Source organism: Dendropsophus ebraccatus, chromosome 1 (assembly GCF_027789765.1).
Source record: "Dendropsophus ebraccatus isolate aDenEbr1 chromosome 1, aDenEbr1.pat, whole genome shotgun sequence".
NCBI lineage: Eukaryota > Metazoa > Chordata > Amphibia > Anura > Hylidae > Dendropsophus > Dendropsophus ebraccatus.
Window position 1 is genome coordinate 223359710 of NC_091454.1, and position 14653 is coordinate 223374362.

Below are 14653 nucleotides of genomic sequence, written 5' to 3' on the forward strand. Positions count from 1 at the left end.
TCAGGCCTGCATAAATAACTGAATCAGCTGACAAACAAAAGCTAGGTTCACACACTCTATTTGGACGCTCATCATTTTAAAATCACGGACGTCATTGCAAAATAACGGACATTATTTGGCTTCGAATAATGACGATGTGTGAACTTATCCCAACTAAGAACCAGGCATTTCCCATCCTTATTGCTGGCACTTTAACAAGTATCAAGAACGAAGGTTCCTACAAGCGTTCATTAGACCAATAATTGTCCCCCCGTAAAAGGTTACTCTTTAAAATCTAATTCTTCAGTACAATAGAGGTAGTAAGAATCAATGAATAATCCATGACAGAGGAGCCCCCCGATCACCATCCTCTGGTTACTTGTCCTCTCCAACACTGAACGTTTTTTACCAGTTCTAATTGTCTTCTCCATTGTGTGGTCTCCACCATCTCCTCTGCCGAGGGTAACACATCATAATGCACTCCCAAGTCATTCATAGAGGGAAGCTCCATACTATCTGTCCTCAACTGGTCAGAATAGGAGGATCAGGGATCAGATAACTGAATTCTATGACTAGTGTATTATAGAGAGTATGGCTGGCGGTCATTGGAGTCCATTACAACTGCTACTTATAGGAACTTTGTGATATGATAATATTATATGAAGGTCATTGGTATAGGTGTACCGAGAATCTATTATGGGGTAATGGGACTAAAACAGTTGTATTAGCATTGATACTGTCACTGTTATGGGGGCACTGTGGTAAGTTATGTGTTACTGTTAAAGAGGCACCATGGCTGACACTCTTGCGGGAGTGATGTATGGAAATGTTATTGGCCTAATCGGTGTTATGGGAATACCGTAGCTCTAACCAATAGCATGCTGAATTACCCTCTTATAGGGGCATTGGGGCTGTCACAGTCTCAATATTGTGGCTGTCTAATATCTAATAATAGCTGCCTTGAGTATAAAAATGGTGACCATACTCTTCCCTTCTGCCATGTTTTTGGGCATCAACAGGATTTCCCGTAGGACTTGGGGAACAGGTGGGCATTGCAGTAAGTCTTTGTTGAGATGGAGCTTGGTGTGCTTGGTCTCCTATTACAGACAGAGTAGTTGGGGAGAGCTCCTGCGGCAGCCAGGTGCCTAACAGATATAGGCAGATATGGTCTGAGCTTTGTAAGAAGGAGGACAAGATCTTGGCTGATCTCCTGGTACACATTTAATATTAAGACTACTTGTATTTCTTTGGCCTGATTTCCACTAATCTACATATATTACTAATCTAACATATTCTCTGTTACCTAGAGAATGTTCAAGAGAAATCAATCAACAATCACAGAATTTCTTCTCTTGGGATTTGGAGACCTCCATAATGTCAAGATCTTAGTGTTCACTCTGTTCCTGACCGTCCACATCATGGCCCTGACCGCTAATGTCCTGGTGATTGTCCTGGTCGGGGTCACCAGAAGCCTCCACTCCCCCATGTACTTCTTCCTCAGCCAGTTGTCTTTGTCTGAACTCCTGTTCACCATTAACATTGTGCCCAACATGTTATGGCTGATCCTGGTGGGAGGAGGAAGAGTATCGGTAACCCGGTGTATAGCTCAGTTGTACCTTTTGACTGTTCCAACCATTGCTCAGTGCTTGTTTTTGGCTTCCATGTCCTTTGATCGACATGTGGCTATCTGCAGACCATTACACTATGCCACCATTATGACCTCCTATCATCAGCTTCAGATGATCGTCTCCTGCTGGATGTTGGGGTTCATCTTGGCCGTTTTTTTGTACATTTTCTCAAGCAAATTAGAATTTTGTGACTTCAACACCATCAACCACTTCTACTGTGATATTGCTCCTCTTCTAAAATTGTCCTGCTCCGATACATCTTCTGTAGAGCTGGTCGTTGCCTTGGTGGCATTTCCCGTCCTTCTTTCAACATTCTCATTTATCATAGTCACCTACATTTCTATCATTCGGACCATCCTCAAGATTCCCTCCAGCACTGGAAGACATAAAGCCTTCTCCACCTGCAGCTCCCACCTGATCATTGTGTGCATGTACTACGGGACATTGTCATTCATTTATCTGTTCCCACCAAGAGATAATTCCATAGATCTGAACAAAGGTCTGTCTGTCCTCTACACACTGGTGACTCCCTTGTTCAACCCTTTAATCTACAGCTTGAGGAACCAGGAGATCAGAGCTGCCATTTTTAGTTGTATTACATTTTTGTGGAAACCAGTGGAGTCCAAAGATATATAGTCATAAAACGTTTTTACCATAGTATTTTTTTGTGATCTAGTCTGATTTAGTCTTATAAGCAATGGTATGATGATTGAAGCCTTGACCCCAGGACAGGAGGACCCATTTCATATAGTCCTGGAGATGATAGTCTTAATAATGCAGAAGTAAAGCTAGCCCAGGTCTTAGATAGCCTTAGAGATGAATATGTTGGTGATATTGATGAAATTACACACAAAAACCTTGAGCTAGATGTCACAAATTGATACTACAGGTATAAAGTTCGATTGAGACACAATGGCAAGTGAAATCCAGAGATCCACCCACCATCTCTCCACCACCACTACATGAAGTCCAGAGATCTACACACCATCACTCTACCATCATTCAAGAAGTCCAGGGATCAACACACCATCTCTTTACCACCACCACTACAAGAAGTCCAGAGGTCCACACACCATCTCTCTACCATCACTACTTCAGTAATCGACACACCATATCTCCCACCATCACTACAAGGGATGAATTGGTAACTGTTGTATTTCCTTTACATATGTCACTGGTCACATATAAAGAACATCTTCTTCCACTTCCATCCAAGTGAAGAGACAAGCATGGATGTTCTTCTTTCCTTATTTTCCTTTACACAATCATTCAACACAGGGGAAACACCAGCAGACACTACAAAGCTTCCTACGGGCCCATACCTTCAGCCCATTTGAACCATATTGGAAGGACACTTGACTGGGGCCTCCACCACCTTGGTGGACTATACAAGTCAATACGAGTCTAAAATATTAACAACTTCAAGAGCACGTGACAGAAGTGAAGAATAGGAAAAGCAGCTAAGATAGTTTAGAGTAGTTTGGTAGTAGTGCTGAAGAGTGTAAAAATACTCGCTCTCACGTTTAATTTTTACCTTACCGCCTTCTGCTTCCACAATGTTGGTGGCCGCCCTGTGAGGTAGTATGCACCCCAAGACTTTACTACTGTGTGTAGCAGAATACTTAAGTCTATAGTCCCTGACAAGGGTCCTGCCCTGGGCCAGGCCCAGCTTCAGTGCAGTAGGACCTCTCTCTGTTGTCTGTGTCTCTCTTCCCACCATCTACTGACTGAAGAAGAAGACCTCCCACCAGGAAATAACCACCCGTACTGGGGCACTACACCATAAATCAGCAAGAAACAAACCATCAAAGGGCTAAACGTGAGAAAATAAGTTTGGCTCTTGCAGAAATGCAGTAACACAAAAATGTCTATGCACACGTTCCATGACTGGGTGGAGCGCCATCACTGGCCGTCTTCTATATCTTTAGTGTGTGCCTGGATTGTGACTTGTGCCTGTTTCTCCTGATAGAGTGTGTCGTCAGATGGAATGTGCCACTCAAGTAGGATGTAAAATGGGTGAGTTGGGCTCAGCTCATGGCTGCCCTGTCCCCTACTCAATACAACAATATGCAACTAAGATTAATAAACATAAAGAGGTCCTGTCAGCAGTTATACACCCTGTACATAAGGTAGATAGAGCCATAGCTAGATAACGCTAGTCCTCAGGGTTCTAGGCATACCTTTATTATCCCCATAATCCTTTTCAGAACCAAAATGTCAGCCTTTTTGTTAATGTGTAAATGAGGGTCAAGTGCCCAGGAGGCGTTCCCCACTACATAAAGAGTCCAAGTAAGTCCAGCCCATGTCCACTTACTCACCACCTCTGTGCCTGCTGTCAATCAAAGGGGGGAAGATGTGGCAGGCATAGAGGTGGGGAATAAGAGGAGATGGGCTGGACCTACCTGGGCTCTTACTGTGCTAAGGAACACCCCCTGGGCTTTTAAGCCTCATTTACATATTATCAACAAAGCTTATATCTCAACGCTGGAAAGGACTATGGAGATAAGATAGGCCTGCTTAAAATCCTGAAGATTGGCTGTACTGTATATAGTCATGGGCTTCTTTACCCCCTGCTGACCGAGCCATTGTGGGCAATGAACTAACTAGATTTACTTCATACATATACAATCTACAATTTATTATAATGTTTATGTGACTGTTATCGATTACGTCTGAATCAATATAAATTCTCCTCACATTCATCAGATTTCTAATAATAGTAGAATATGGATGAAACCAGTAATGAATCTCCTGACTATCGCGGAAAGGCTGAGGAGGGTCCCAGGAGGGTCTTGTGTTATTATATAAAGTGGCTTCATCTGTGTAATTCAGTACAATACATCTGGTCTCCAGCTGTACACATCATGTCAGGTAAGATGCCGCAGGGTCTATATACATACCTTATGTAAGAATGAATGTCCGTTCTTTATGCACGGCCAAACAACTAGACAAATCTGCACTAAATTTGTCACCTAGGTGAATCAGGTGCGTCCAAAGGATTTACACCAGGTAAATCTGAGGTATCTATATGTTGTGTTATGGAGGCCATTTTTATGTTCCAACTAAATTTGTGAGCCACTACGGTCCAATATCTTACGGATGTATATAGAGGGTTTAGTACATATGTCTTATATGTCACCAGAAGCTCCTTGAACTGAAACAAAACTGTGACTTTTGGCCATTTTGTTGGGGGGGGGGAGGGGGGTTGAGACCATGTCTGGTCAGAAGTATAGTATGATTTCGGTTCGTGCAGAAGCTGGAATTTCAAGCGGGATGCGTGTCGCACCTGTTCCTTTAATTGAATATGATGTTTCACACGCACTCCGCTGTCCGCCCAAAGAATCGATCATGTCCATTACTTGGGGTGGACGGCGGAGGGCGGGTGAGACATCCTATTCAATCAATGGAGCAGGCAAAACTTCAAGCGGGGTCCGTGGCGCTGACTCCGCTTGTAATTCCACACGATTTCCATGGTGTAATTTGACCCTTAAAGTAAAAAAAAGGAACTGACTCTCAGATCATATTCTTGACCTTATTTGAATTAGTAAAATCCATGATGTATGAATACCACCCTATGACTAGTGGAGCCTCTTGATGATCACCCATCCCCATGTCACCTGTTGTCACTGTTTTCCCTTATTTACTTGAAATGTTTACCGAGCACAGTTGTTCTTTGCATTTTGTTGGGTCTTCTCTATTACGTGCTGCCTTTACTGCTTTGAATAATACAGTATATCTTCTTTTGTTGAGGAGGAGGTAAGCAGCTATGAATAAAACTGTGACCAGACCACAACTACATCGGCCTCAGTTTACACACCTCCCCCAGGCCCGCTCACACTAGACTCACACATGGGTGATCAGACTGGAGAATCATTTCGATTGTGGGCTGATAGGTGGGACAGGGCTTTGTTGAATGGCATTTTCAGTGCTTGGTCTCATATTGTAGACAGACCAGTAGTAGGGAGCTAATGTCCTCTGATCTTCTTCCACCTTTCGCCATCTAGGGAATGGACAAGAGAAATCAATCGACAATTACAGAATTTCTCCTCGTGGGATTTGGAGACCTCCAGAATGTTAAGACTTTGGTGTTCACTCTGTTCCTGCTCGTCCACATCATGGCCCTGACAGCAAATGTCCTGGTGATTCTCCTGGTCGGGGTCACCAGGAGCCTCCACTCCCCCATGTACTTCTTCCTCAGCCAGTTGTCCTTGTCTGAACTCCTGTTCACCATTAACATTGTGCCCAACATGTTATGGCTGATCCTGGTGGGAGAAGGAAGAGTATCGGTAGCCCGGTGTATAGCTCAGTTCTACTTACTGGCCAGTCTAACCATTGCAGAGTGTTTCCTGTTGGCATCCATGTCATTGGATCGCTATATGGCCATCTGCAGACCATTACACTATGCCACCATTATGACCTTCACTCATCAGCTGCAGATGGTCGCCTCCTGCTGGTTGTTGGGCTTCACCTTGGCACTTTTTGCATCAATTTTTTTAAGTAAGTTAATATTTTGTGACCTCAACACCATCAACCACTTCTACTGTGATATCGCTCCTCTTGTACACTTGTCCTGCTCCGATACGTCTGCTGTAGAGCTGGTCATTGCTGTAGAGGCATTTCCCGTCCTTCTGTTACCATTTATATATATCATAGTCACCTACATTTCTATCATTCGGACCATCCTCAAGATTCCCTCCAGCACTGGAAGACATAAAGCCTTCTCCACCTGCAGCTCCCACCTGATCATTGTGTGCATGTACTATGGGACACTGACGTCCATTTATATCTTCCCACCAAGAGATAATTCCATAGATGTGAACAAGGGTCTGTCTGTCCTCTACACACTGGTGACTCCCTTGTTCAATCCTCTTATCTATAGCTTGAGGAACCAGGAGATCAGAGCCGCCATTTTTAAATATATTCAATGTTTAAGGGTGTGGAAGGAAATTAAAACTAAAGACAAAAGTCTATGAATATTAAGTCATATGCTTAGATATGAATTGGCTTTAGGGTTGGAGAGTCTGTTTCTAGAGTCCTGGAAATGATGGTCTTACTAAAACCAAGAGGCATGTGTCTGGGGTCTTCACCATCCTTGGATCCTATGGGCCCTCCCACTGTCCAGACCTGTTCTATCTATCTATCTTTAGATACTTATACCCCGGGTAGTCACTATCTGTATGGATAGTGCATACATCACTTAACAGGATTGTCTAGAGTTTGGTATTTTTTAATATACTGCTGCTGGTGCATATAAAACAATACACATGGTATCCTTACATCTACACCCCACCTCCCCCCATAATGTCCTCTTTTGGTGACACTGGTCTCCACCATTGTCTGCAGAGCCTTCACACCCAAGACGAGTTTGTCTCGGGAGTGATAGCCCAATCACTGGCCATAGCGCGGTCCCTATCTCAGACAGGGATTTGCTGAGGGGCTGTCACTCCCAAAACAAGTTTGCTGCAAAAGTGGAGGCACTGCACCAGAAGAGGACACCGAGGAAGCATGGAGAGGTAAGGATAACATGCTTATTGTTTTCTATGCACCACCAGCAGTATATAAAATAATACAGAACGCCGGACAACTCCTTTAATTCTAGGGCTCCCACCTGTCAGGAGAAAGGAGGGTCCCTCAATGTTGTTTTAGGATCCTATCAAGTTATAATAGATTATTAAAATTATAAAACTGAAAAAAATGAGGGTTAAGCTCATTAAGGATGCATAAAAGGAAGCTGTGTCTTTGGCCTCCACCACCTTGGTGACCCACAGGGCCTCTACCAGGCTTCCTGCCCCTGGCTGATTTATTAAACCCAGTTATTAAGTAGCAAGTAGATCAGGTGGAGCAGTGTCTGGTGGGTGCACCGTTCTGTTGTGAGGGAGGGGGTTGGATCTCACGTCCACATACAATGTAGGGTTACCTTGCACAGGGGTGTAGTACCAGAGGGAGGAGTACCGGGACATTGCCACAATAGTGTCTCCAGCCTGTATCTGAGCCTTTGTAACCATTAAACATTCATTGCAAGGACGGTGTCTAGTCATTCATCCTTGTGCTACACTTACATAACATGTCAATGGACCTATTACCGTAATGGACCGACTACGCTCAGTTATTCCTGGCACAATCTGAACAATCTCCTTACAGCTACCTGCGATGGCCTGGAGCTTTGATCTACTGCCGGATCAGCTTGTTCCCTGAAGAAGCCTAATACGGCGAAACGTACGTAGGGACAGCTCCAGCCGGTGCAGTAGTAAGATGAGTGAGTGTCTATGACAGTCAATGTTTACAAGTGACCTGTAGTCAGGGCAGTTTCTAGGTAATTTTGACTACAGGGCGAATCTTGATAAAAGCGCCCCCCCTCCAGCACACACACTATGCCCCCTGACCCCCCTCCTCCACACACTATCCCCCTGACCCCCCCTCCTCCAAACACTATCCACCCTGACCCCTCCTTCTCCACCCCCCTCCTCCAAACACTATCCCCCCTGACCCCTACTTCTCCACCCCCCTCCTCCACACACTATCCCCCTGACCCCCCTCCTCCACACACTATCCCCCTGACCCCCCCTCCTCCACACACTATCCCCCTGACCCCCCCTCCTCCACACACTATCCCCCTGACCCCCCCTCCTCCACACACTATCCCCCTGACCCCCCCTCCTCCACACACTATCCCCCCTGACCCCCCTTCTCCACACACTATGCCCCCTGACCCCCCTTCTCCACACACTATGCCCCTGCCCCCCCCTCCTCCACACACTATCCCCCTGACCCCCCCCTCCTCCACACACTATCCTCTTGACCCCCCCCCCTCCTCCACACACTATCCCCCTGACCCCCCCTCCTCCACACACTATCCCCCTGACCCCCCCTCCTCCACACACTATCCCCCTGACCCCCCCTCCTCCACACACTATCCCCCTGACCCCCCCTCCTCCACACACTATCCCCCTGACCCCCCCTCCTCCACACACTATCCCCCTGACCCCCCCTCCTCCACACACTATCCCCCTGACCCCCCTTCTCCACACACTATCCCCCTGACCCCCCTTCTCCACACACTATCCCCCTGACCCCCCTCCTCCACACACTATCCCCCTGACCCCCCCTCCTCCACACACTATCCCCCTGACCCCCCTCCTCCACACACTATCCCCCTGACCCCCCTTCTCCACACACTATCCCCCTGACCCCCCCTCCTCCACACACTATCCCCCTGACCCCCCCTTCTCCACACACTATCCCCCTGACCCCCCCTTCTCCACACACTATCCCCCTGACCCCCCTTCTCCACACACTATCCCCCTGACCCCCCCTCCTCCACACACTATCCCCCCTGACCCCCCCTCCTCCACACACTATCCCCCCTGACCCCCCCTCCTCCACACACTATCCCCCTGACCCCCCTTCTCCACACACTATCCCCCTGACCCCCCCTCCTCCACACACTATCCCCCTGACCCCCCCTCCTCCACACACTATCCCCCTGACCCCCCTTCTCCACACACTATCCCCCTGACCCCCCTTCTCCTCACACATACACATTACCCCACTTCATATTACATAGATGGCTGCCTTCTCACCTCTCAGAGTAGTGCACATCGCCAGGCATCTCGCCCCCCCGGTCTGTCAGATCCCGTCCGCAGCTGCCGCGACCGTGCTCATGTAACTTGCCCCGGCCGTCCCTGCGCCTCACCTACTGCCCGCACTCCTCCCATCAGCGCAGAGCGGGAGCGTGGGGTCGCTGCGGCCGGCCGTGGTGCACGCAGCCAATCAACGTGTTCGCCACGGCCGGCCGCAGCGGCCCCACGCTCCCGCTCTGATTGGAGGAGTGCGGGCAGTAGGTGAGGAGCAGGGACGGCCGGGGCAAGTCACATGAGCACGGTCGCGGCAGCTGCAGACGGGATTGTCGCTCACATGAGCGTCCCGTGCCGCTCATCTGACAGACCGGGGGGGCGAGATGCCGGGCGGCCGGGTGACGGTCTGGGTGTGGGGGCGCGTGGTGCGCTATCCAACCCAGGCTGTGTGAGGTCCCGGGGAGCCACCAGCGCCCCCCTAACTCTCGGCGCCCCGTGCCGTCGTCCGGCCCGCCCGGTGGAAGAAACGGCCCTGCCTGTAGTACTTCTGCATGTAATACATAGTGGAATAGTATTTACAAGAACAGGCTACTTAGAAAGAGTGTTCTAGCACCTTAATATTTTGATCCCACACTGCTCGGAGTGGTATAGGAGCCACCCTGGACAGTTTGGCACCCCACCTGCAGAGATAGGTTTAACCCAAGTGTGTACAGGTGTGTATAGGTGCGGGTGTGCAAAAATAGGCCAGAGTCCAACACTTGAAAAGTAGAACAGTTTACTTGCAGAAACTTTTTTTTTTAATCAAAATTATTTTTATTGAAATTTTTTTTACAAAACAAGTTTTCTCCCAATACAAACAAAAAACTCCCCGGAGGGCATACCCTCCAACCCACACCCTGAGCAACTGAGCCACTGCACATGTCTAATAGCTCGGCTCCTGCCATTCAGACCAATCAGTCAGATTTTTAGGTACGTTTTCTCAAGTATTTAGTCTAAAGTATTAGTTTCAGCCTTGTGATGTTGCCTCCAAGCTCAATCTGACAGTGAAGTTGCAAGTCTAAGGTGAAGCCAAAGGAGAAGACTTTACCTCAAGGGCCTCTGAACCTGCAGTCCAAATCAAATTTAACACCCCTGTAGTGCCTGCAAGACGGACAAGCTACAAATAGAGATATCTGGTCTCTGAGAGTTTCTGTACCTGCAAGTAAGACAAGCTACAAGGAAGAAATACTGTCTGGAGTCAACTCCAGCACTTCCCAAAGCAAGTTATTGCTCCAGTCCATGCTTTAAGGAAAAGTTCAAAGTTCTACAGCCTTCTTTGAGGTTAAAGTTGGATAATTTCTAGCACACCATAATATCATATAGACCTTGTACAAATATATAGAGAAAACAGAGCTCATGTCGCAAACTGTACAGGCTGTAGAAGAGAAACTAAGCAATTTAATTTTTAATAAAGACCCATGAAGAGATTGTTGTTAGTACCATATTATGGACAAAGAAAGAACAAGAACAAGGCTTTAAGTTTCAATATGAACAAATTCATAACCTTTTATAATTATCAGAATATTAATAACTTTAGAATATGGCTAAAACCAGTAATGAATCTCCTGACTATAGAGAGGGCGGCGGCAGAGGAGGATCCCTGGAGGGTCTCGTGTTATTATATAATGTGGCTTTTTTCTGCAATGTAATTCATCTCTACATGTACAGATTATTTCAGGTAAGATGCTGCAGGGTTCATATTCATTTGCTTTCTCATGTGGGATCTTATATGAGATAACAATAGAGAGATTGTGGGACGTGTGTACAGAGAGCAATAACATATGACAATGCCGAGACGTTGTGCAGTATGGAATTGCACATAATAGATATGTGGAAGCCTGTATGGAGCTGAATAGTGACTGTAAATAAGCAGAATGTGTGACACTAATACTGTATGTGTGTATATGGAATGTGCATGTATGGTATGTGTATATATGGAATATACATGTACTGTATGTGTGTATATGGAATGTGTATGTATGGTATGTATATATGGAATATACATGTACTGTATGTGTGTATATGGAATGTGTATGTATGGTATGTGTATATATGGAATATACATGTATTGTATGTGTGTATATGGAATGTGTATGTATGGTATGTGTATATATGGAATATACATGTATTGTATGTGTGTATATGGAATGTACATGTACTGTATGTGTGTAAATTGAATGTGCATGTATGATGTGTGTATATATGGAATATACATGTACTGTATGTGTGTATATGGAATGTGCATGTATGGTATGTGTATATATGGAATATACATGTACTGTATGTGTGTATATAGAATGTGTATGTATGGTATGTGTATATATGGAATATACATGTATTGTATGTGTGTATATGGAATGTGTATGTATGGTATGTGTGTATATGGAATGTACATATACTGTATGTATCCTCTGATCTTCTTCTGTCTTCTGGCCTTTAGAGAATGGAAAAGAGAAATCAATCAGCAATCACAGAGTTTCTCCTCTTGGGATTTGGAGACCTCCACAACTTCAAGATCTTAGTTTTCACTCTGTTCCTGATCGTCCACATCATGGCCCTGACAGCTAATGTCCTGGTGATTGTCCTGGTCGGGGTCACCAGGAGCCTCCACTCCCCCATGTACTTCTTCCTCAGCCAGTTGTCCTTGTCTGAACTCCTGTTCACCAGTGACATTGTGCCCAACATGTTATGGCTGATCCTGGTGGGAGGAGGAAGAGTATCGGTAGCCCGGTGTATAGCTCAGTTCCACATATTGTGTATCCCAAGCGCTGCACAGTGTTTGCTGTTGGCGGCCATGTCCTTTGACCGACACATAGCCATCTGCAGACCATTACACTATGCCACCATGATGACCGTCACTCGTCAGCTTCAGGTGGTCACCTCTTGCTGGTTGTTGGGGGTCATCTTGGCTCTTTTTCTATATACTTTCTTAAGAAAGTTACAATTCTGTGACCTCAACACCATTGACCACTTCTATTGTGATGTCGCTCCTCTTCTACAACTTTCCTGCTCCAGTACTTGTACTGTAGAGCTGGCCGTAGCTATGGTGACTTATCCCCTTCTTCTGTCACCATTCATATTTATCATAGTCACCTACATTTGTATCATTCGGACCATCCTCAAGATTCCCTCCAGCACTGGAAGACATAAAGCCTTCTCCACCTGCAGCTCCCACCTGATCATTGTGTGCACGTACTACGGGACACTGACATTCATATATCTGTTTCCACCAACAGATAATTCCATAGAGCTGCACAAAGGTCTGTCTGTCCTCTACACACTGGTGACTCCCTTGTTCAATCCTCTTATCTACAGCTTGAGGAACCAGGAGATCAGAGCCGCCATTTTTAACTATATTCAATCTTTCAAGAAATGGAAAGCAGAGAAATGATTTTAGCCAAAAGTCCAGAGATATAAAGTCATATATAATAAATTTCTTGGTCTCCTACTTTAGACATGTCCTTAAATCGACACATGGCCATCTGCAGACCATTACACTATGCCACCATTATGACCTCCACTCATCGGCTTCAAATGGTCGCCCCCTGCTGGTTGTAGAGGGTCACCTTGGCTCTTCTTACATCCATTTTTTTAACCACTTACATCTGGTCATTATTGTAGAGGCATTTCCCGTCCTTCTGTCACCATTCATATTTATCAAAGTCACCTACATTGCTATCATTCGGACCATTGGGGTGCTTGGCCAGTAGTTGAGCTCACTGTGATGCCAATTTGTGGTGTACGGCTAGTGATGGTGGTTGTCGTGACACCAATGCTAGTTTAGCAAACAGGTGTGATGTTGGTACCTGTTTTATATATTACCGGTTTATGTCCCCAAATGGTCGGTGACCTGCCGGGCTCTGAAGGGTCTCTTGGGCTCCTGTCACGGTAGTCCTGACTGGAAATTGACCCACACGGAATATCAGTACCGCCACCCACACAAAGGGGGAAAATGACCCAAGGAGTGTAGTAGAGGTGTGTAGGTGCTGAGTCCATGTTGAATAATTATAACGGCTTTACTAGACGGTCTCTTGGCATACAGAACACTTTGGCAGTAAATAACTTGATACCAGCTTCTGTTCACTGGATCTGTGCTGAGAGATACCTATAAGTGCTGATATAAGAGGTAGATATAGTGGTAGTGGGAGAGTTTAGAGTTGAGCAGTGAAGAGAAGAGGAGAGGAGTTTGTCAACGGAGGACCAACCCAAGGTAGTTATGTGCTCTGCCGGAACTTTAGAGAGATACGTGAGAGAGAGAGAGAGAGAGAGAGAGAGAGAGAGAGAGAGATACTTGTGCCTGTGTTTAGACTGTCTTGTCTGACCACCTTCTGCCCTACAGTGTCGAGTTACTTGTCCTACTAGAGTGACACAAGCCCTAGTCGTGGTAACCTGGGTGAAGCTAAGTGTCCAAAATTTTCCAGTGTCACTTGCGCTGCGAGGTAGAGTACATAGACCTTAGTTACGGTAACTTTGCTCTATGCGGGTCAGTTCCTCTGTAGCTAGGATACCGCCCTGCACTGTGTAGAGTGGTTCTTGGCGTGGGCTGGGATTGATCCCCGACTTGTCCTTTTTGTAGCGTCTAACACTGCATAGTGGAAATTGTTAGACTAAAGAAACTGAAAGTCTCTGGGGTCTGAACTGAAAGTCTCTGGGGTCCGAACAAGGGTCCTGGCAGAGCCAGGCCCTGGCTTAGCTGCAGCAGGGGTGCCTACTCTGTGAGTGTCTTCCTCCCACGAGAATCTGAGGGAAACAGAAGCTACACTTCCTCCCACCAAGTGACTACTTCCTACAGGGGTGTAAGGGGCCCTGTGAGTGGTGGAGAAGAATGTGTGCAAAAGAATATGTTAGAAAAGAAGAGTATCTCTATTGGTCAGCAAAATACATAACATGGAAAGAGCAGTAACCCATTGTTCACTACAGATGTGCAATAGATACAGGTTCACATACAAAACTAACATCTAGTGGTAAAACCAATAAATACCTTCATCAACAGCTGACTTTAAGTGAAGGGCTTTTGCAACAGGTGTGGTACAAGAAACACCCGTGGTGGGACACCACACCATTCTTAATATTCCCTCCAGCACCATTGCCTCAGCATTTGGGAAAAAAAAGTCCTGTGGTCAGACTTCTCCTTTAAGGGTGTGGAAAGAAATAAAAACTTAGGATGCGAGTCTATCAATATAAAGTCATATCATGCTCTCACTGTAGTGAATTTCTATCATTGACCGGGTTAGATATGAATTGGCTTTAGGGTTGGAGAGTCTATTTCTAGAATCCTGAAGATGATGGTCTTACTAGAGCAGAAGTGAAGAATAACCATGGGTCACCCTAAAGATGAAGGTTATTTTCAGAGTGAGAAGCAAAGTGATACAACCAGTATCACCACCTGTCAGGAGAATGGACGTTCCCTCAATGTTGTTTTAGGATCCATCC

The 14653-nt window shown here is 46.0% G+C and overlaps 3 protein-coding genes across 3 annotated transcripts; all 3 read left to right on the forward strand.

Moving 5' to 3' along the window:
* Positions 1 to 128: 128 nt before the first annotated feature.
* LOC138785205 (olfactory receptor 6C74-like) lies at positions 129 to 2243 on the forward strand. The gene is made up of 3 exons (XM_069960880.1): positions 129 to 213; positions 1086 to 1192; positions 1287 to 2243. Exons 1-3 carry the CDS (start codon positions 129 to 131, stop codon positions 2241 to 2243), a joined length of 1149 nt encoding a protein of 382 aa, XP_069816981.1.
* A 3371-nt stretch (positions 2244 to 5614) lies between these two features.
* On the forward strand, positions 5615 to 6580 carry LOC138785213 (olfactory receptor 6F1-like). Its single transcript, XM_069960892.1, has one exon. The coding sequence runs from the start codon at positions 5615 to 5617 to the stop codon at positions 6578 to 6580; it is 966 nt and encodes a 321-aa protein (XP_069816993.1).
* A 5083-nt stretch (positions 6581 to 11663) lies between these two features.
* LOC138785219 (olfactory receptor 5V1-like) lies at positions 11664 to 12611 on the forward strand. Its single transcript, XM_069960907.1, has one exon. The coding sequence runs from the start codon at positions 11664 to 11666 to the stop codon at positions 12609 to 12611; it is 948 nt and encodes a 315-aa protein (XP_069817008.1).
* Positions 12612 to 14653: the final 2042 nt, after the last annotated feature.

Excerpts from the sequence above, each read along its gene's own strand:
- LOC138785219 (XM_069960907.1), top strand. The coding sequence starts at position 11,664 with ATGGAAAAGAGAAATCAATCAGCAATCACAGAGTTTCTCCTCTTGGGA.
- LOC138785213 (XM_069960892.1), top strand. The coding sequence starts at position 5,615 with ATGGACAAGAGAAATCAATCGACAATTACAGAATTTCTCCTCGTGGGA.
- LOC138785205 (XM_069960880.1), top strand. The coding sequence starts at position 129 with ATGACGATGTGTGAACTTATCCCAACTAAGAACCAGGCATTTCCCATC. Across the intron at positions 214-1,085 it reads AACAAGTATCAAGAACGAAG|ACAGAGTAGTTGGGGAGAGC; the intron begins GTTCCTACAAGC and ends CTCCTATTACAG. Across the intron at positions 1,193-1,286 it reads AGATCTTGGCTGATCTCCTG|AGAATGTTCAAGAGAAATCA; the intron begins GTACACATTTAA and ends TCTGTTACCTAG.